This window comes from Brachycentrus maculatus, unplaced genomic scaffold (assembly GCF_059751285.1).
Source record: "Brachycentrus maculatus isolate JH-2025_06_01 unplaced genomic scaffold, ASM5975128v1 h1tg000340l, whole genome shotgun sequence".
In the NCBI taxonomy this organism is placed as follows: domain Eukaryota; kingdom Metazoa; phylum Arthropoda; class Insecta; order Trichoptera; family Brachycentridae; genus Brachycentrus; species Brachycentrus maculatus.
In genome coordinates, this window is record NW_028281089.1 from 926,095 (window position 1) to 950,474 (window position 24,380).

The 24,380-nt window shown below is 30.8% G+C and overlaps 1 protein-coding gene across 1 annotated transcript in view; it reads right to left on the reverse strand.

Annotated features, from left to right (window-relative positions):
- LOC148303925 (calcitonin receptor-like) overlaps window positions 1-24,380 on the reverse strand; it is a gene marked incomplete at its 5' end in the record, with an annotated part of 34,208 nt that overhangs the window by 2,076 nt on the left and 7,752 nt on the right. Inside the window, 2 exons of the mRNA XM_088269184.1 lie at window positions 3,167-3,247; window positions 13,910-13,951. Of these exons, the coding sequence (XP_088125310.1) occupies window positions 3,167-3,247; window positions 13,910-13,951 (123 nt within the window). The remainder of the gene's footprint in view (window positions 1-3,166; window positions 3,248-13,909; window positions 13,952-24,380) is intronic.

Consider the following 24,380-nt stretch of genomic DNA (forward strand, 5'->3'; position numbering starts at 1 on the left):
AACCAAATGAACACTCGATTTCAATTATTTTGTTAGAAAAATTATAAAAATTAATTAATTTTATCGACCTTTGCTCCGTTATGTATATAATATAGAGTTTCATCTAGCCTCCCACTAGTTTGATGAAACCTGGTCCCCGGTCAATAAAAATATAAATGGAAAAAACTTCGTAGTTTTTGATTAATTATATCAAATAATAAATATTACACATGTATCCCTGTAAATACTATGTAAACCCTGTAAATACTTACCTTTCCATGTAACTATGCATTTTTACAATTTATTTGTTTTTATACAAAGATTAACTCGTGTTCTTATTTTTTATATAAAAATATTTCAAGGTTACATTATTTTTATAGGCCTTAGGTTATAACATGTAGAATTATAATTTCTAAATTTTTATCAATTTGTCAAGATCTCATTAAAATAATTACATGATAAAAAAACATAAATTCATTTGATATTTAAAACATTTACCTGTTTACCAATTAAAATATTAAATACGAAAAACAATAAAATAAAGGAAAAATATTCACATGGAAGAAGTACAAGTACCTGTAAAAGATTACAAAAAATCTCACAAAAGCAAAACATAAAAAAACTAATATTCAGCTAATGTAACGTCACAGACTAAAGAAGCAGATTGTGTAATTTTGTAAGTGTAATATTATCTTCGTCGTCAAACCCTTATCCGCACCCCAATGGTGCATAAGGCACTGCATCACAAATACGCAGTGTTATCTAGATCGTCAACACACGAAGAAAGGTGATCAGCTCTCCGCTTCAAGTACCAGTGCAGGAAAATATTGAATAAATATTAGATTGAAAAAAATCACTTATATTTATTTGACCTCCCCCTGGGAATCGAAACCGGGACCTCTAGAACGGTAGCCGAGCGTGCTGACCATTACAATACGGAGGCGAACAATAATAATAATAAATTACTTATTTATTCCTTAAAAAAACATTTTTGTAAAAAATAAATAAGTACAAATGACTAACCACAAAGTAAATGCTTTAAATATGAATTATATTAAGAATATAATAATAAATTAATATTCAACCTACAATTCTACATTGCACTGTAGTAAATTATCGTTTCAAATTGAAAACCAGATACATATAAATTAACCTTAATATAAAAATATAAATAAAACCCTTATCTGCACCCAGTGCTATCTTGATCGTTGACACATGAAAGAAAGGTGATCAGCCCTCCGCTTCAGGTACCAGTCCAGGGTAATATTGAATAAATATTACAGTGAAAAAATCACTGATATTTTTTTTGACCCCCCTTGGGAATCGAACCCGGGACCTCCAGAACGGTAGCCCTATTAAATTAACCTAACTCAAGAAATATTGAATAACAAGTCTACTGGCAATATGAACGGCAGTAAATAACATTAGGATATTAATAATGACGTTACAGTATCAATCGTAGCTAATTAATTTATACTAATTAAGGAATACCCGTTTGATTAATTGAATTCCCTGTAAATTGAATCCGACGCACATGGTTGGTGATACATTTTAAATTGTTCAATTGACAGCTATATCTCTTTCAATTAAAGGCTTACCAATTTCCTACTTGATACTGTTTCTAAATGGTTGTGTTGCCATATTTTGGGGAGTATTTTATACATCTATTATGACAACAGTATTAGGTACTCAAAATTGGAATGTAATCGTGCTCAACGATTTTGGGTAATGTTGCCCGGAGTTTTAAAAGACAACCAAACTATATAATTTGTCATTTTTTTTGACATTTCATATATCGCTCACTCCTTTCAAGAACGTCAAAAATCAAAAAAACTTGATTTTTCAGGAGAACGTTTTTAAAGTTTAAATATATAATGATAATAATAATAATTAAACCCTTATCCGCACCCCAATGGTGCATAGGGCACTGCGTCATATAAACGCAGTGTTATCTTGATCGTTTACACATGAAGGAAAGGTGATCAGCCCTCCGCTTCTGGTACCAGTCCAGGGTAATATTGAATATATATAAGATTTATTTTACCCCCCTTGGAAATCGAACCCGGGACCTCCAGAACGGTAGCCGAGCGTGCTGACCATTGCACTACGGAGGCGGACAATAAAAATATAATACAATGTATTCAAAATAAATAACAAGCCACTTACTGAACTTTTTAATGTGAAACAGATCTTTTTAAGTAAAACCTGAAGGTTTTTTCTCCATTTGAAAAATATTTAGTTTATTAAAAAAATAATTGAACAATACCTATTCTTCAAAATGCAACAACAACACTTTCTGCCTTGTAGCGGGTAAATATTAAGTAAAAAATATGCTTCTTTCGCTGGGATAAAGTACATTTTCAGGGCATTCTGAAAACATGCACAACTGAAAATTGACGATTTTTGATTTATGACGTTCTTGAAATGAGTGAGCGATATAATGTATGAAATTCTATATGTATGAAAAATTTAGAAAAATTGTTCTTGAATCACTTGAACTTCACTAGAGACATCTGTTGGTGAGATGAAGAAAAGCTTTTTATTGAGATAATCCAGATTTGTGAACAAGTATTTGGACACACTCAAAAATGTTGTAAATAATAAATATTTGTAGCTGCCGCCAGTGTTGATACATATTTGTGCCTGTCATATCAATTTATTTGGATACTGCAGCTGTCTAGTTCACAAATTTCAAATACTATCTACGTACAACGCCATTTGCAAAAATTATAACATCTTCCAATTGGGTCATTAAATTTGTGCCACCCTGTATATAGTAAGACGTGAATAAAATATAATAAAAAATTTTTTTTTTACCACTTGAGTTTTATATTGTTACGACTAGTTTCGGAAGCTAGAGATGCTTCCATTGACGGGTTTGAAGATTACCCATCTAAGGTTTCAACTTTATAAGTTTCATGGCCTGTAACTGCTTGTGAGCGGATTTACTCTTCATGTTTAAAGTTACTATAATTTCATGTAATTCACGAGTAAAAATTCTAACCAAAAACATCGGCAAGCATGCGCTCAAGTACCACTGAGACGCAGCTGCGACTTAACCACAGCTTAACAAAACGCGCTCTGACGCACCAGGGTAGCAGCCCCGGCGATGACGTCATGCTAGGTAAGTGTGTAAGGGTATACAATACCGTGTAGAGCAGAATATACGAACATTCTTAGCACGTACCGAAACCGTGGTGGCCGTGCAGGAGTTGGCGCGAGGCCGGAACATGGCCGTCCTCCACTTCCTTTTCACCTGTGCTATCACCTGCAAATCAAAATTTAATTTATTCATTTCCACATATATTGCTCACTCCTTTCACAACGTCATAAATAAAAAAAAACTTGATTTTTCAGGAAAACATTTTTAAAACTTTAAAATATAATACAATGCATTAAAAATAAATATCAAGCCACTTATTGAACTTTTTACTGTGCAACAGATCTTCTCCAAGCACAAGAGTTCAGTCTCTTTTTTAGAGAGGCACATCGAAACTAAAGGTACAAGTTTGCCATATCGCTCACTCCTTTCAAAAACGTCATGAATCTAAAAACTTAATTTTTCAGGAGAACGTTTTTAAAGTTTAAAAAAATAATACAATATTTTAAAAACAAATATCAAGTCACTTATTGAACTTTTTACTGTGCAACAGATCTATTTAGGTAATATCTGAAGGTTTTTTCTCCATTTGAAAAATATTTTATATTAAAAAAAAATATTAAACAATATATTTTCTTTAAAATGCAAAAAAAAACTTTCTGCCCTGTAGCGGGTAAATATTAAGTTAAAAAGATGCCTCTTTTACTGGGATATAGTACATTTTCTGGGCATTCCGAAAACATGCATAACTGAAAATCGTCGATTTTTGATTTATGACGTTCTTGAAAGGAGTGAGCGATATGTCAAAATCATTGTGCATAAAATTAGGTTTTGTCAACTTATGAAAATAAAGAAAATGAAATAAAGGCACCAGTTTTTTTACCACTTGAGGTTATTTTAGGACGACTAGTTTCGGAAGCTATGCTTTCATCTTCAGCTCTAAATGTAAACAAAGCATGAAGATGGAAGCATAGCTTCCGAAACTAGTCGTCGTAAAATAAACTCAAGTGGTAAAAAAACAAATGTTTTTACTTCATAATTTCATCATGTCTTACCACAAAGTGAATGTCGAAACAATTAATATAAATCGAATCATATGCTTTACGTTTTGTACCGACATTTCTTGGTGGGACTGCATTTTATGGAATAAAATAACAACTATGTAATTTTTCAACGTGCATTTTATTTGACCAGTAACCGGGTTTTGTCGAAACCGATATCATCAGACCGGTGCACAAACCCCCAACAAATAATATGCATTATTATTTCATGTGTTTACCGTTTATACTTGAACCTTTATTGTTTTCACCCCTTGTATCTTTACAAATAAAAGTAAATCTTTATACATAAAAGTACTTCTTTCTAAAATAAAGTATCTTTATAAAATCTTTGTGTCGGGTTGTGGTCCAGTTATTAGTGTCGCGGACTCTTAAGTCAGAGTTTCTCAGTTCGAACCCACTCTACCACAATTTAATAAATATTTCTAATAATGAGCCGCTTAGGCTCACAGAAAAGTATGAAATTGAAATTATTGTGTAAAAAATAAAACACAAATATTTCTCTTTTGTAAACAAAAACAAAAAAGTGTATCTTTATAAATTAAAGTGTAAAAGTTTGTTTGTTCAAAATCATAAATCTCTTGATGTTTTCACCGATAGCTTTGAAATTTTGACACAACGTCGTTATCGAATACGCACATGTTACACATACGTTTATGGTACATCTGTTATAATTTTAAATATAAATTTTAACCGAAATGGCAGCACCATCTGTCAAACGGAACAGCAACCAAAGCATTACGTAAAATTCATCTTGTGGATATTGAATTTTTAATGCATTCGATTGCATTGTTTTTAAGAAGATGTTAACATTTTCATCGCCTCACAAGCGTTGTAAAATGAAACAAATTACATATGTGTACTTGTTGGGTAATATATCCAAAATAAACAAGGTTTCTGTTGGATTGAATTCTACATTTATTTATGTATTTCTTAATACGTGACGCGTTTCGTCTTATCAAACACAGTTTGATAATGTCCTAAGAAGACGAAACGTGTCACGTATTAACATATACATAAATAAATGTCAATCCAACAAACCTTGTTTAATTTTGGATTTACTACCTAACAATTCAATATGGAATTCTACCAACTATCTGCAGTTACAATAAATATGCGTACTTTCTTTTTTATTTCTTTTTCATTTGACTGGACTTAGCCGCGGTAACACGCGGTAACACGCGGACACATACAGCTAGTAAGTTGTAATAATAAGGTACAAGTGAATTGTTGAATAGGATAAAGTCAGAATTGAACACGTTACTACGCGGAATTGCATTATGTACGCTTCACTGTACACTGTTTGGTTACCGAGGTAAGGTCTGTTTGCCAATTCGTTCTCAACAATTTCGGGAGATTGTGCCCCCAGTTTCAAAAGACAAAGAAACTTTAGCAGGAGTGTGGAACTTGATATACTTTGGCTTCAAGATCAGGCATAGGGAGCTGGAAAATGAATGGGTACTTTTCGTGTTACCCTTTCCCTTTCTGATTTATGTGTACACATGTATGTATGGGTGATTATAAATATTATCATGGAAAATATGATGTCTGAACATTTTCTGTTTAGGCACTGATCCGCGTCTGTCTGTTGTGCTGGTAGAGGTTGTGGAGGCGTCTGTGAACCGGTCAACGTCGGGTTAGAATTGGATCTAGCTGGCTTACTGAACTATATAACATATTATTTTTTGACATCTCATCAACGATGAAGAAGAATATGGAAGTCTGGGCATTTACCGGGCTGACAACCGTCATAGGCTTGTTTAAGTGATCACTTTACTTACATGTAACATTCACCAATTATTTTATGTATTAATTTTAAATCAAACACAGATTTTTTGAGTCTACTAAGTTGTATTTTATTAACAAAAAACACATAAAAAATTATATTGTGACAATTGTTTCGCCTTGTTAGGGCATTATCAAACGAATGTGAAGATCAAATGGACTGCGGTCCTTATGTAGCTATACAATTCTAAGTGACAGTTTTAACATGTGCAGCAATAATTTATGGGAGACAACAGTAGCTAATGGGGGATGTAGGTATGTACCCTTATATTTGTTTTCTGGGAAAGGAAGAATTTATTGACATGGCCATATTTTAGAGATTTTAATACAATTGTTGGTAATATTATTTTTAAGAATTTTTATATTATTAAGTCAATAAATAAATTCACCAATTATACCCATTATTGACAACCACGCTACTCAAATTCTTGGAAGTTCTATATATATGAACCAATTTAGAAACTTTATTCTTGAATCACTAGAACTTCACTAGAGACATCTATTGGTGAGATGAAAAGAAACTTTGTATTGAAACTCTTATTATTATTAATATGGGTGGTTCGAATCCTGGATTATAATTATACACATGAGAAACGCCAAAAAATATCATTTTCGTTTTTATTATTTTAGCTTATAATTTGACCGGTTAATTTATTTACAACATTAATGTTGTAAATAAATATTATCTTTAAGAATATAAATATTTTCATATTATATCAATAATGAGCATTTATTGCTGTGTGTTGTGAAGGGCCATTAAGGCCCAGATCTTAATGCCCAGAGCCGCGCTCAGGGCTCGACGTGTCCTTACGCTAGATTTTTTTTAAAGAATTCATATTGTATACTTTTTTGTTTTTTAGAATATACTTATATGAAAAAAATGTTTTAATGTATGTTTTTTTTTTAATTTTTAAAATAATTCTTTTCTTTTCAAAACTATATAATTATTTCAACGAAAAACATATTTTTTCAATGCAAAAACGATGTTTTGAGAAATAATTCATTTGCGTAAAATGTTTCCAAGATTTAGAGAAAATAAAGTTAACGATTAAAGTGATTTTCTCATAAAAAACGGTCCAATAAAAATTATACATTAAATAAATAAGGAGGGTCATTTCAAATATTAGTATATATGTGTATATTTATACATATATATACATGGATATACATATATATTTTTATTTACTTCATTTAACCGTTCGCTGTTATTTCTTTTAATAATTTAAAGTGTGTTGAAATTTCTATTTTATATTTTTTCATTACATTTCATGAAGCGTGGTGATTACGTAAACTAACCATAACAGGTCGTCAACCCTGTAAATACCCAGACATCCATATTTTCTTCATCTATGTTGAGATGTCAAAACATGAAAAACAACTCCTTAGTGGAGAAACCCTAATTTGTGTTTGAACTGACCAAAAATGTTGTGAAAAATATCAATTATGTCCTTTTTAGCCCGGTGAAAAAATAAACAAACAAAATAATCAAATAAAATGAAATATTTTGTTTAATTACGCATGGGGTTCTGTGGGATTACAAAGCGCCCAGCGTTGGGGGATGTACGGAGATTATATGGGATGTATCTAATAATTAGTCGGTAAATATATAATGATATGATTGATGTGTGTGGAGATTAGTACGTGTGCGGTTACACGATGGTATTATCCACCCAGTATCCCGAAAGGTTTAATATTTGACATAAGCTGTTATCTCACAGTTGACATGGGGTCAGTTTAATTGACATTTAAAACCATAGGTGGCGAATTTATTAGAGGACATCACGTCGAAATATTTTCACATATTTATTATTTCTTTTAGTTCTATTCATTATTTTATATTGGTTTTATTATTATTTACTTAAATTATTACGTTTTCATTCTTTTAGCTTTATTTTGAATTGTATTTTTTATTTTATTTGTATTTTAGCACATGTTTTTTCAAATCTAGCTGGAAATATTTTTAGAAATTTATTATTTTCTTTTAGTTCAATTTATTGTTTTAATTTGATTTTATTATTATGTACTTAAATTATTACCAATTTATTCTTTTAGTTTTATTTTGAAATGTATTTATTTTTAAATTTAACTCATGTTTTTTCGAATCTAGTTAGTAATAGCAGCCGACAAAAGCATGATTGAGTATTTCGAATTTTTGAAAGTGGTCAGGTCAATAATCGGCGGGTTTGTAAGAGGAGATGCATGGATGTGGAAAATGCGAAAATTGTTTTGCAAAGACAGAACGGTGAGGCGTTCTACTTTCTATGCCTACCCCTGCGGTAAAGCGGGGTTATTTGTTTTTTTTTTTCTTTTACCAAAAATTGCACTTAAAAATCTGTGAACTGCTATCTGAATATGATGCATAGGGCACAGCATCGTATATAAGCAGTTCAATCTCGATCCTAAAATATACGATTGAAATGTCACCCCGCGCTAACTAGTATAGTTAATATTAATGATATTGAAATAAATAATCATGGAAAAAAAAAACTTATATTTATGTTTATCCTTCTGGGAATCAAACCTAAGACCATCAGCATGCCTAGTCTAGCGCGCTTACCACTACACTACGGAAACGGACAATAATCACAAAAATATTAAACAAAAATTTGTAAATATAAAAAAAAAAAAACATTAATTTTACAATTTCATTGCCTTCATCTTTGACAGGTTATATAATAAAGATTTTATCATGCGTAAAATCACGTAAAATTTTAAACACTGCTGACAAATTGTCAGCAGTTCTCGTCTGAATTTCGGTACGCAGACTTGACTTAGATGCAAAGGAGTTGGCAGCTGATAGAAGAGTCTGAAGCCAGATTGTGGACTCCGTATGTTCCACATAGAGGGCAAAGGTGAAATGAAGTATTGTAATTTTAGAAATAATTTAAAATATACCAGGAAATCATACACAGACCATTTAACGTTCTTATATTGATCGAATTACATTTGGTAAATTAGGGTTTACAATCCCGACGGAGGAAATAAAGTTATAAGAGAAGGGAAATTAGACACCCTCAGGCATAAGGCGAAAACAGAAAAGAAAAAACACAAAAATAAATATCATTTAAAAACATTTTGTCTGCATTTTTGTGTGACTCAAAAACGATACGGGAAACACTCAAAGAAAATTGCCAAATCTATATTGCAGAGAAAATATAGCCCTTCAGGCAACTAAATGCTTGGGAAATAAATCTGATTTTGGAGAAAAGCGACCGTAATTGACACTAATGGAAAATCTAATAAGGCGGCTGAAAAACATGAAAGAATATATACAGCCTTATAAAATTCATACTCTCTCCCTAACAATCAATCAATCCTCCCCAGAAGACCTGAAAAAGCTCGCCTATAATTAAGCTTCCGAATTTTTTTCATGAATATTTCATACGCCGATCCGTGGAGATAAAATAAAGTGAATTTCCTCGCAGATATTTCACGAGTTAAAGGCTGGAGATTCCTTACGCAGTCGATTTGATTCTGATATCTTATTTCAAGGAAAAGGTAGTATCATTAAGTTGTACCTGATTGTAAAACGACATTTAATTTAAATATTAATTATACTTTATATTTGAATCAATAACTTTATGATTTTCCATTTTATAATTAAAATATAACTTAGTTTTAAAATCATTACAAATATTTTATTATAACTTAATTATAATGTCTACCGGTTTCAAAGCTAACCGCTTCTTTTTCAAGACTGATTAAAACTAAAACACTATCTGCTTAGCAAAATTAGTTAGGCAAAAGAGCTTGGGTAGATCTCAAGTGGCTTTATTATTTGTGTTGATTAGCAGTTATAGCCAAAAAGGATCAGAGATGTTCAGTGATTTGAAACATATTTAATAATGGACTCTTAGAAAAATCGTTTACATGTGTATTTATTAGTAGTAAATTATTTTTAATTTCTTTTTTAATTTCCAATATTTCTAAGTAATCAAATTTAAGTCCTCTGTTGCATGTTTGTAATAAAAAAGGACTATTTTATTTTATTTATTTATTTAATGTACTGTTATTATATTTAATCTAATGTAAAGTACAACATAAGACATTTTCTTAACATTTATACATATGGAAAACTTTAAGCTTTAGATTCGCTGTGCCTCTCCAAAAAAGAGACTGAGCTCTTGTGCTTGGAGAGGGACTTACACTCATAGTTTAATGTTTTATATAATTAATGGTATAATAGTCTTTTTTATATATTTTATATATTAATGTATTACAAACATGTATGGGGAGATCTATGAAAGTGGATAAGTCGAAGAATGTTTGCAATGACAAAGTGCGGTGGCCTCTTATCCCTTTTCTTTACGGTAAGCGACGTAAAGTAAACGAATAATTTTCGACAAAGTAATAATTATATATTTTGTTAAAATTTTTTCGTTAGTATCAAAATAATTGATGTCGGGTTTTGTTCCTTGAAGGATGATTGACATAATATTAATTTAACTGTGAAAAAAGCTTTCAGTTTGACTGTGACGTGAACTTTACAGCAATGGATATTTTACGGCAGTATTAAGATCACAACGCAGTAGTTTTTGAGTGCCTTGAGATGTAAAACAAAGCCTTCAGGGATTTATATTATCCACTGACACTTCGTGATGGAATTGCATTTTTAATTTATTATTAGATTAAAACCAATATTTTTAGCTTTTCCACTTTTTTATTTGACCAGCGACCGGGTTTCGTCGTTACCGACATCATCAGACTGGTGAGAGGCTTTACAAATTTGTATGTTATATATAAAAGAAGGCAGGAGTTGATAACCATGATTTGATATAATTTTATGAGAAATTAATTTAATTTTAGTGAATTTAAGTATTGTATGATATTTTAAATATTTTTTTATAAAGGTTTTTTGTATTGAAAGCACGATTTTATATAAAGTTAAAATAGATTTGTATTTTTTGTAAATGAATTTAAATTATGTAACGAGGTATCAGGAAATGCTGATTGACGGCTCCTTCCACTAAGCTGTGGTTGTCCGGGGGGAGTCCGAAGTTCTCTGAAATGTAAATTTCCCGGCAGTCATTTCTTATCGACAAGACATTAAGGCATCTATTGTTTCTTTTCTAATGGGTAAAGTAAGGGAGAATGAATGTGTGTTACTTGATCATTTAATATGTCTTTATTATGACAATTTTTTAATCTATTTATTTCCAAAATTTCGAGCCTATCTAATTTTTTACCTTTACTACATTTGTGTAAGATTTTTACATTAAAATTTTTATCGAAATCATGATTTGACTCTATCAAGTGGTTTGCAAAAGTGGAGTTTTCTTTTTTATTTCTCCAACTTTGGACATGTTCGTTTATTCTTATTTTAAACGATCGTCCTGTTTGCCCCACGTATTCAGCACTGCATGATCCACAACTTAATAAATATGAGCCTGAATTTGTTTCTTTTTCCCTTTTATCTTTATTATTAATTAGTATCTTCCCCAGATTTGAATTATTATAAAAGGCTATGGAACATTCATCTTTGTTCGCTAGTTTTCCGATTCTGTTGCTACTATCCCCTATAAAAGATAATTTAGCCCATTTTTTAACTACTTTTGAAGTCTCTGTAATGAGAGCTTTATTTAATTGAGATGTTGCAAGTCTCTTTTGTTTTTTCCTAATTAATTGATCAATTAAACCACATTCATAACCGTTATTGGAGGCTATCGTCTTTATGATATTAAGTTCAGAGTTGTAATTATCATTATTTAATGGGACATACAACAGCCTATGAATTAAACTATGAAATACAGCGAGTTTATGGGAAATATGATGCTTAGGATAGGAAAAGGCTCATAGTTTAATTCATAGGCTGTTGTATGTCCCATTAAATAATGATAATTACAACTCTGAACTTAATATCATAAAGACGATAGCCTCCAATAACGGTTATGAATGTGGTTTAATTGATCAATTAATTAGGAAAAAACAAAAGAGACTTGCAACATCTCAATTAAATAAAGCTCTCATTACAGAGACTTCAAAAGTAGTTAAAAAATGGGCTAAATTATCTTTTATAGGGGATAGTAGCAACAGAATCGGAAAACTAGCGAACAAAGATGAATGTTCCATAGCCTTTTATAATAATTCAAATCTGGGGAAGATACTAATTAATAATAAAGATAAAAGGGAAAAAGAAACAAATTCAGGCTCATATTTATTAAGTTGTGGATCATGCAGTGCTGAATACGTGGGGCAAACAGGACGATCGTTTAAAATAAGAATAAACGAACATGTCCAAAGTTGGAGAAATAAAAAAGAAAACTCCACTTTTGCAAACCACTTGATAGAGTCAAATCATGATTTTGATAAAAATTTTAATGTAAAAATCTTACACAAATGTAGTAAAGGTAAAAAATTAGATAGGCTCGAAATTTTGGAAATAAATAGATTAAAAAATTGTCATAATAAAGACATATTAAATGATCAAGTAACACACATTCATTCTCCCTTACTTTACCCATTAGAAAAGAAACAATAGATGCCTTAATGTCTTGTCGATAAGAAATGACTGCCGGGAAATTTACATTTCAGAGAACTTCGGACTCCCCCCGGACAACCACAGCTTAGTGGAAGGAGCCGTCAACCAGCATTTCCTGATACCTCGTTACATAATTTAAATTCATTTACAAAAAATACAAATCTATTTTAACTTTATATAAAATCGTGCTTTCAATACAAAAAACCTTTATAAAAAAATATTTAAAATATCATACAATACTTAAATTCACTAAAATTAAATTAATTTCTCATAAAATTATATCAAATCATGGTTATCAACTCCTGCCTTCTTTTATATATAACATACAAATTTGTAAAGCCTCTCACCAGTCTGATGATGTCGGTAACGACGAAACCCGGTCGCTGGTCAAATAAAAAAGTGGAAAAGCTAAAAATATTGGTTTTAATCTAATAATAAAAAAAAAAAGCCTTCAGGGATGTTCAGAAAGGATTTTAGGATTCAAGGCTTTTGTTTTATGATCCTTCGCATAAAAAAATCAATTTGACTAGAGCTAATTTTCGAAAGTGGATCATTTTTAAGAGAAAATAGATTTTTTTTATATTTCGCCATGAAATACGTTTTTTGTTTACCAGCAATGATTTTCTCATTTTGCAATATTTCATACCATACCTCTCAACTGATGATGCCGTATTCAGCCATATTTCTAAATCTATGAAATAAGAACAAGCATGTGAAAGGAAAAAAAAATACAACAGGTCTAATAGAAGTATCTAAAAAACACACATTCATGTATTTTCTCAAATAAACCCGCTGATTATTCCGATTCCCGACCTGATCGCTTTCAAGTATTTGATATACTTGATCAAGTCAAGTTTTCTTCATTTCAATTCATTCGCAACATAAATTTGCTTAACCGTTCTTACTTCACACATTCGTTTACATGTCATCTCAAAGCACATTTCTTAATTTTATCGATAATAATTCTTTCCATATAATTGTGGCATTTTCAAACCAAAAACAGGTGAAAAAATTTCCTGTAGATCTGATACAGTTCCCTATGCAATATCTAGGTATGGATAGGGGTCAAAGTAGAAAATCCATTTTGTGTTTTTATGCTTTTTTGCATACACATAAAAAAATGCCTAAAAATGGCCCTACTTCATATCGCATGTTAAGTTGAAACATTTTTACATGTGGCTAACTAATTAACTAACTATCACGCCGCTTCCCCGTAGGAATAGACAGAGAGAATAGAACGCCACACCACTTTGTCTTTGCAAAATTTTTATTCGCCTCTTCCACATTCACGCAACTCCTCATACATACCCGGCAACCTGACGACCACTTTCAAGTATTTGACATACCTGGTCATGCCAAGGTTTTCTCAGTCTACAAGAGGCAATGTTTTAAATTAAATAAAAATATATTTTTGCCATATTAAATAGATTTAAAAATACGATATCTTCTTTTTCCAATCGAATTCTTTAAAAGGGTATGCAACGTAATAAATAACGTGTTTTTTCTTACCTCTCCGTTACAGAAGCAGTACAGGGTAGCGACGCAGATACCCTGAAACAAAACATTAAAATTAAGTACACGTTTAGATGTTTTATTCCATAAGAAATAAATTTTGACGCTGTGACACCAGATGGCGCCATATTTACAGGTAATAAAACATGACAAGTTGTTGTAACGCACACCTTTAATGGCCACGAAGCAAGCTCTACAACTTTAATTAACTTAATGTGTTCATTAATGTAGACGTTACAAAAAATTACAGCTTCATAAGCATCTAATTTTGTAACAATTCAATATATTTTATTATATATTAAACCTACTTTCAAAATGGCCGCTCTGGGCCGTTGTAAGGTGCCATGTTTCACAGCCGTATAAGAGAATAGGAGCAATGCAGGCATTGTACGTATATGGGCGGCATTTGGTTTTCACCGAGTATAGATCCGATCTCCAGACAGCCTTCATACTGTTAAATGCGGACCCTGCGAGTCCTAAGCGTACTCCTAGTTCCTTTGAAGGCTGCTATTTTCAGTTATGTACACTCCCAAGTACTTGAAACTCTCGACCCTTTCGATGAGCTGGTTACTCGACGTCAAGGGTTGCTGGGCATCTAGGCATGAACTGTTGCACAATACATGGGTTTTCGCAACATTTATTGTAAGTCCCATGTGCGTAGAGTACTTTGTATTCACCCTATCGACAATTAATCCAATATGCACTTCCAATTCACTCGCTATGGTGTTATTGGAATAAGATATTCGGTAAAATATTAATCGAAAACATTCGATCCAGCTTTAAACCAAAGGATGCCAATATCTTTTCTCTAAAATTGTAAAGTGTTATTGTAAATTTTCAAATTATGTTTACATGAATCATGGTTAGAATTGTAAATGTTACGCAAAGGATACAATGATATTTTAACTAGTTGATATATAAAGAGAATGGTTAATGTTACATAATGCGTAAAATGATTCTTACACCAGACAATCATTAAATAGTGCAAGAGATGTTCTCATCAACAAGTGAAGACACAAACTGTTGTCGAGATAATCTGTAGTTCTTGAAACTTGTTGTATTTGCATTGATAAACTCAAAATTATAACTCAAATACATAAACTCATAGTTATGTATTTAATATGTTAAGGAAGTGTTTTATTTGTATATTTAAATCTTCATGTTATTTTACAAAGTTAATGCCAAATCAATAAGTATGTAATATGAAATACCTTATCAATTTTTTAATTTTACACTGACATTTCTTGGTGGAGATGCATTTAATATAATACATGTAACTAAAACTTTTAACCTTTTTCCTCTTTATACATAAAAAAATCCAATTCCAATTATTGATACAGCAGTCACTTTATGGAACATTCTATTAATTTTAAATTTAGGTTTTACTTAGTTAATACCGCTATTTCTTTAAAACTTTGTGACACGTATTTCGATGGATTCCGCATCATTTTCAAACACCGTCAGAATGCATAGAAACATAATAGATTTTCAGAAATAGTGAAAAAAACTTAAATTAAAAAAATATATATAATCTACAACATTTTGAGTGTGTTCAAATACTTGTTCACAAAATCTCGATTATCTTCAACTACAGGAGTTGTTTTCATATATTTTTTTAGTGAAGTTCTAGTGATTCAAGAAAAATGTTTCAAAATTAATTCGTAAAGAACTTCCAAGATTTTGAGTAGTGTGGTTGTCAATAATGGGTAGAATTCGTGAATGTTACACGTGTGTAAAGTGATCATTTAAACCAACCAACCAGACGGTCGTCAGCCCCCCCAGACTTCCATATCCTTCTTCATCTTTGATAAGATGTAAAAAAAATATGAAAATATAATCTAGTTAAGCCATTAATGATTTTTTAAGAAACCTTATCAGGGGTCCATGAAAAGATCCCGAGCCGTTTTTCTTACTTCTCATCCTCAAAGAAAATTTCTATTTGAATTCCAGACCGCCTAGCGGAAACATTAAACTTATTGCTTCAACAAATGCGACTTCTTGTTTTTTCTTCGTAATAGACACACTGGGACTGGAGTTGGCAGTCAGCGTTTAATATGTAGATTTCGAATGCTTCTACCATTTGTTTGATATTACTCCTTGGAGGGATTGTACACATATGAAATTTTATATGGCTGTTAAAATGGAAAGCAGTTTTTCGCTGAAGAAAATTTACTACTCTGCCGTTCCACGTTCGGCGGGAAAATACCAAAAACGAATATTCCGGAAATCAAAGTTTTTCTTTCATTGGCAGAGTTGTCTTTTGTAAATTTAGATCCAAAACTCTCCAACTACTTTGCGACTCGCTTACGATCAAACAGTTTTTTGTTTATATACGGGAATAACTTCGTGTCCTCTAACTTTGAGTATTGATTTGAATGATATTCACGATTTAAGTAAAATATTCATGCTGAAAACTAATAATTGAGGATCATAAGAATAAAAATTAAAACGATGATATTTTAATATCATCGTTATCACTTTTATTACTTTGGTTTTCTTTAAAAATCTTGAAGGATGTATACATCTTTATTTAATGTTGCTACTTTTTTTAAGAAAAACGTTTTGACACCGGTTGACTAAAAATTCGATTAGCGGTCAAATATATACTAAAACAACATTTTTTTTGTAAGAAAAGATAAATGACAAACGAAAAGTAAATGTTATAGATATTAAAAATATTTTTTTGTGTGAAAATTTTCATGGTAATTAACACTATTTCTTAACACCACTATTTGTAAAGTCTAGACACTAATGCAAAATGCATAGGATAGAAACGCGTGAAATTAAATAATTTAAGAAATATTCCATCCACAAGTATTTGAAATACTTGACTATAACAATTTTACTCGGTGTTTTGTTGTTTCAATTACCAACCACATTCGTTTTCTGAACTTATTTTACTTTTTTTGGATATTAGATAAAAAGTAATAAATATCATTTGCCTACCTTATATATATATATATATATATATATATATATATATATATATATATATATATATATATATATATATATATATATATATATATATATATATATATATATATATATATATATATATATATATATATATATATATATATATATATATATATATATATATATATATATATATATATATATATATATATATATATATATATATATATATATATATACATATACACAACTTTTTATTTTATTTCAACTATTCAAATTTCTCTTTTTTTTAATTAAGCATTTATCCCCGAAAAAGATAAGACATTTGTCGAAAAAGATAGACCTATTAGAATAACAGTACCAAAAATAAATTCGTGAAAAACAAAATTTGTATTTTATACATTTCATTATGTTTATAAAAAGTGGTAGTATTTTTTTTAGCAAAAAACACAAAAATAATTTAATTTTTAACCTTTTATTAATATTTTTGATGAACTTAGTTAATTTTAAAACATGTTCTTAGCTTTCAAAATATCTTTAAAAGTAAATTACTCTAAGTGCTTAAAAGTTTGAAGTCTCCAACTTTTATTTTTAAATAAAAATGTTTACTCTTGAATTTGAAGACAACCTGTTTCATAAACTCGAGTAAGAAACATTTTAGCATTTTCAACCCTTGTAAATTTGCCCCAATTTTAAGGTGAATAAGGATATTAATTTCCACCATAATTGATAAATATGACACTGCGATTGGAATGATTCAATTTTGAGTGATCCTTTTAATTGATTTTTAATTATACTAGGCGATTTATTTTAAAGTAGAATTGGAAATTTTAAGCCCTTGGAAAATATTTAGGTTTTAAAATGTTGAAAAAATGGTTAACTAAATTATTTGTGAAGATTTTGTAAAGTACCGCAAATGTGAACGAGTCTGTTGACATCCTTATTAGTAGGTAAAGAGAATAGAACGCCACATCAATCTGTCTTTGCAAACAATATTCGCCTCTTTCACATTCAAGCATCTCCTTACACATACCCGCCGATTATTCCGGTTCCTGACCAAGTACATATTTCACTTTCAAGTATTTAAATGACTTAATCATGTTTTTTCAAACGACAGTTTTAAACTGGCAGGGTGCACTATGGACTCCTGTATGATAGATATTCGAATGGTTAAATTTGGAAAGAATACAGAGAGATAAGCATTATCGATAAAATTAAGAAAGGTGTGTTTAGATGGTTTGGGCATGTGAATGAGAGAAGAAAGAACAGTAAAACAATCTCTCAGACGATGTATTTATTTTTATTATTGCACTATTTACTATTTTTGCTAATCCTCTTACCTTTATCCGCACCTAATGGTGCATAGGGCACCGCATCGTACTGACGCAGATTTATCGTGATCATTACTAACATGAAGGCAAGGCGATCATTCCTGCGATTCAGGGACCATTCAAGGGTAATATAAAATAAATATTACAGTCTAAAATCTCTAATATTTATTTTCATCCCTCCCCTGGGAATCGAACCCGTGACCTCCAGCACGGTAGCTTAACACGCTAACCAGTACACCACGGAGGTGGACAAACTGAGGTGGCTTTATTTTTACTAGACTTTATTAAATGACAGGAAATTACATTTCTCCGTTTTTCATTTTTATATCTTGTAATAAGTTTCCACACGCGTCACAGATGGCGCCACGCTTCAGGAAGATTATTTTCAAAATGAAAATTTATTACATTTAAGTATGATAATAATATGAGCGATGTCTTTCAACATATGACGGAGGTTTTATAAAGAAATGTTACCTCGGTCTGTCTTCTGTTATTTTTAGTTATTTTTGGAAATGATATTGGATTTGAATTGTATCATTCCATTCACATATCTTGCATGGATTTTGAAATTATTATTCCTTTCGAATATCTTGCATGGATTTAAAATGTATCATTCTAATTCCATTAACTGATTCGACAGTCACCTTGTGGTAATCTATTTATTCCAAATTTAAATTTAAATTTTGAATATATGTATTTCAATTTTGATTATTATTCTAAATTTAAATATATATTGAATATTTATCTCATTTTAAATATAAATATTAATTTATCTTCTCTAATTTTTAGTTATTTTTAATATTTTATTTTATTCTCAATTTATAATTTCATTCACATATTTAGCACGGAATTTATCATTTTATCATTCCATTTACATATCTTGTATGGATTCTTAATTTATTTTTCTAAATTAAAATATATTAAATATAAACCTGATTTTAAATATATATTAATTTATCCTCTGTAATTTTTAGTTATTTTTAGAATTATATTTTAAATTCAATTTATAATTCCATTCACATATCTTGCATGGATTTAAAATTTATCATTCCATTCACAAATCTCACGTGGATTTTAAATATGTATATCATTCCATTCACAAATCTCGTGTGGATTTTAAATATATCATTCCATTCGCGAATCTCGCGTGGATTTTAAATTTATCATTCCATTCGCATATCTCACATGAATATTAATTTTATCATTCCATTTACATATCTCGCATTGATTTAAGATTTATCATTCCATTCACAAAATGGATTTTAAATTTGTTATCTATGTAATTATCATGGATGGATTTTATATTTATCGTTTCATTCACATATCTTGCATAAATGTTAATTGATTCAAACCAAAAGCTACATATTTTAATTAAATATTTTTGTATTGATATCTCAGCGTAAATTCAGAAGAAAACGGAAAATTTAGTATTCAAAGGGTTTACGACCTGTTTTAAAGTGATTTCAACTACTCGGCTGTCCAAACTTAAAACACAGTAAGAGACAGTTTTTTTAGTACTTTTTTTGCATTTTTGACTAAGTAGAATCTACTAAGTCCAAAAACGTACTTCAAAAAAATGTCCCTTACTGTGTTTTGAGTTTGGACAGCCGTACTGCCATCAAGGGTATTTCACTAAAATGGGGAGAAGTTCTGATTTTTTCAGAACAGAAGAAGATAAAGACTCTTTTCATTCTTCATACATTCAGGCATCTCATCTCACATTTTCAAACCCTTATACATTTTACAATTTTGCGACTCTTTTTTTTTCGAAAATGGTAGTCTAATTTTATCTCAATACCGAAAGCGATACTTGTTAAATAAATACAGATATAAACTTTGAAATAATGGTTTAATGATATCACCTGTCCTAAAAATATAGACTGATGGATATAATATTACGCACCGAAAATTTATCCAATATTTCGACGGAAATAGAGGAAAAATATATCCATAAATTTGATACAATCAGATTCTAATTAAGGTCTCTAGTTCGACTTTGTTAAGGGTATTGAAAACGGGTTAAATGTTTTTTTTGGCTGACCTTATATTTTAAAATGGAAATCATAATCCATAGTTAGGGAAATAAGCCCTGGAAGTAACCATTGTTTTTAAAAGAAAAGAGGAGAATATTGAAGGAAGAGTTATATTGTAAAGTAAATTAAGATTCTAGAATATTCTTTTGCTTTATGGATAGTAAAAATAAAGATAGACTTATGACATTTTGTTTAAATTTAGTTAGTTATCAAAGAGAATAAAAGGTAAAACTGACTAACTAACTAACCATCACGCCGCTTCCCCGTAAGGGTAGGCAGAGAGAATAAAACGCCACACCACTCTGTCTTTGCAAACATTCTTCGCCTCTTCCACGTTCATGCATCTCCTCATACATACCCGCCGATTGTTTCGACTCCTAACCTGACCGCTTTCAAGTATTTGGCATACCTGAAAGATTTAAATGTTGGAGCTAGAATGAATGATTTGACTGTCTGTTGCCTTTTGTATGCTGACGATGCTGTTCTTCTTGCCGATAGCAGTGAAGACGTGCAGGCGTTGGTGACAAAAGTGTATTATGTGTACTAGGAAAGTGATTTTTTGATGAATGTTAGCAAATCCAAAATTATGGTTTTTGAAAGAGATGAATGTAGATCCGAGTGTGAAATATTGGTACATGGATAGATTTTGGAGCAGGTAAATGATTTCGTATAAAAGGTTAGGTAATGTAAAAACGAAAAAATGACTAGGAAAGTATATTTAGCAAATATGAACGGGAGAACAGAGCGTTCGCGGGTATTTTTGCCTAGAATTTTCACTCATAAATTACACGAAATAATAGAAACTTTAAACACATAGAGTAAATGCACTCACAAGTAGGAACGGAATGGGTTAAAAAACTTTGAACAGTAAAAATTCACAAAAACAAACCTACAATTGACAATATGACAATGACTAAAGCCTCCCCTTTTTTGTACTGATATAAATAAATAATTAAACAAAAAAAACGGCTGATATCTCCCCTTTTATCATTCAACGTCTCACAACTCTAATTGTAACATAGTTAAAGCTATTTTTATTCTTGAATGTTTTCCGCAGATACTTTGTGGCACATTTTATAATATCTTTATAAAATTTATTAACTTTGTTTTCACCACTTTTTTTACTAATACAATTCAACCTACCGGTTTCAACAATACATTGTCATCATCAGGGTATATTTAAAATCAAAAACATTAAAATACTTTCATCAAAAACTTCCACACAGTCCATAAAAATCATATTAAGGATTTCCCTTAAGTTTTTGGTGAAAGTATTTTAATGTTTTTGATTTAAAATAAACCCTAATGATGACAATGTATTGGTGAAACCGGTAGGTTGAATTGTATGAATAAAAAAAGTGGTGGGAGAAGGATAAATTTAGACTTAGGTTTGAAAATGATGTGGAATGCATCGAAACACGTGTCACAATAGATTTTATGAAATATTATAATTTTTCAAGTGAAACTTAAAATTGAAAAAGTATGTTTTGATGCTTTAAATATCGTATAAGGTTTACAACATTTTGAGTGTGTCCAAATACTTGTTCACAAAATCTGGACTATCTCCAATTACAGGAGTTATTTTCATTTTTTTTTAGATCTCATCTAAGATTAAGTACATCTCGCCAATAGATGTCTCAAGTGAAGTTCTAGTGATTCAAGAACAAGGTTTCTAAATTGGTTCATACATATAGAATACAAGAATTTGAGTAGTGTGGTTGTCAATAATGGGTAGAATTGGTGAATGTTACACGTGTGTAAAGTGATCACTTAAACAAGCCTATGACGGTCGTTAGCCCCGTAAATGCCTAGACTTCCGTATTTTTCTTCATCTTTGATGAGATGTCAAAAAATAATATCGTATACGGTATTTGAAAATGAGCAAAAATTTAGACACACTCAAAATATTACTTTAAAAAAATTAATTGAAACGAGTGAGTTTTGTCACCCTGGTTTGTTGTCCAGTATGGTGAGCACCTACCTCCGCACACAACCCACCGATTACTCGGTGTTGACCAGATGAAATGAGGTGCAAACATCAATTTAATCAAACCAAGCTTACACCACTTTCCTCATTCTCACCGCCACTAAAGGATGCCATCCATTTTAATTAAAATCTACATTTCATTATCGCTTTGTCGAGTACACAGCTCAAGGTGTGTTTATCCGAATACAGGGATAAAACGTACACCGATTTTAGGGAAATACGTTTGAGTTTAAAATGAAGCTTTTTGAATGATGAATTCCTGCGTATTTTGTTGACCATTGAAAGCTTTCGTCTAAATTGCCGGATTTGACACAGAAGCTTTAAGCTTTCTGTCCACAGTAACGTAAACTTTTAGAAATTACGTAGTGAAAAATTGTAACTGATATTTAAGCCTATAGACATTTTACTGATAATGTGTGATGTTTTAATTATTTCATCAATTTTGCCTCATTGCCTATTTTTAAGAAAGCATATTTATATGTTTTGTTTTTTTGTTTGTCAAAGCATCGTTATGTTTGTGGTATAGTAATAAAACACTATTCCTATCACTCACTTTGTTTAATACCTCCTAAAAACACTACTTCATGACTACTTCGGAATAACCATTCCTTTAGTAAGTAGTCATGAGGTTGTGTTTTTGAATGGTATTGCATAAAATTGACAGTGAATGATAAGGAGAGTGTCATATTTGTGATATTTATTGATTTGTCATTAACGGTGTGGAATAAAATGACGATTTAAAGATAAAAATACCCAAAAAACGCATTTTTTTCCAAATTATTTCCACAGTCCACTTCCCCAACTCGATCACAGTGAAGCGCCCTTGAGGTAGAATATTACGAAAATGGTGCCATTGAAATTATCCAAATTTATTATTATTATTAATGAACATAGAGTTGAACTGGTTATTCTCCTTTCATATAGTCAAGGTCATGCTATCATCGTGATGGATCCATGTGGTGCCCTATGGCCTACCTGGTTGCACAAAAGAAAATATAATATCGTGGTCTAAACATCAATTTTATTTGAGCTCTGTTCGCTTTTTTCAGACAAAGGCAGGGACGTCCCTAGACATGTAGCCGCTCTAGACATTGTGCCGCCCTCGGGCGAACAGAAAATGCCGCCTTTGTCGAAAATTCGGCCTTTCAAACACAATTACCGACATCAAACATTGAACTTGCGAAAAGCGTTATTAAACCTTTAGATACGGTGATATTGATATATATTAAAGGTGTCTCAAATTTAGACGAAGCATCGATCGTTTGTGTACTAAAAATGATAGAAGGCTTTGCGTTTGGCTGGCTTAAGTTATCGCTTAAAAGACTTGTATAACGTTCACCATTCTGACCAGTATTGAATTTCCATATTGCATTATTTTCAAGATGTAAGTATTTATGTTTTATTGACTGATTTTTGTTGATACTTTGTGACAATTTCAAACACATATATTTTTGGTACTTTTTTCCAACAGGTTTTGACTAGCACCTTGTTTTCTTTGGGGATGGATATGTTGGATACTTTGGATCGGATTTGGTAAGATAAAAAAATTATTTCAAATAGAAATATTTGTGTTTTTATTATTTGCAGAAATATTTCAATTTCATACTATTTCTGTGAGTGAGCCTAAGCGTCTCATTATTAGAAATAGGTATCAAATTGTGGTAGAGTGGGTTCGAACCGAGAAACTCTGATTTAAGAGTCCGTGACACTTACCACGGTACCACAACCCGACACTCAAATATGAATGCCGGGAAAATATACGTTCTCTCATACGAATATGCGGCAAAACGATGTATGGTAGATGGTCAGATGGAAAGAAGGCAATACTTAGATTAGCATTATCCATAAAATCTTTTTAGGTAAAACCTGAATGTTTTTTCTCCATTTGAAAAATATTAAGTATAATTAAAAAAATAATTTTACAATAACTTTTCTTCAAAATGCAAAAACAACACTTTCTCCCCTTTAGCGGGTAAATATTAAGCTAAAAATATGCCGCTTTTGCTGAGATATAGTACATTTTCTGAGCATTCCGAAAATTTGACAATTGACGGTTTTTGAAAAATGCCGTTGTTGAAAGGAGTGAACGACATGTGTAATATTTACCAATTCTACCCATGATTAACAACCACACAACTCAAATTTTTGTATTAGACACACAAAAAATGTTGTAATCTCTTACTTTTACTTTACTTTTC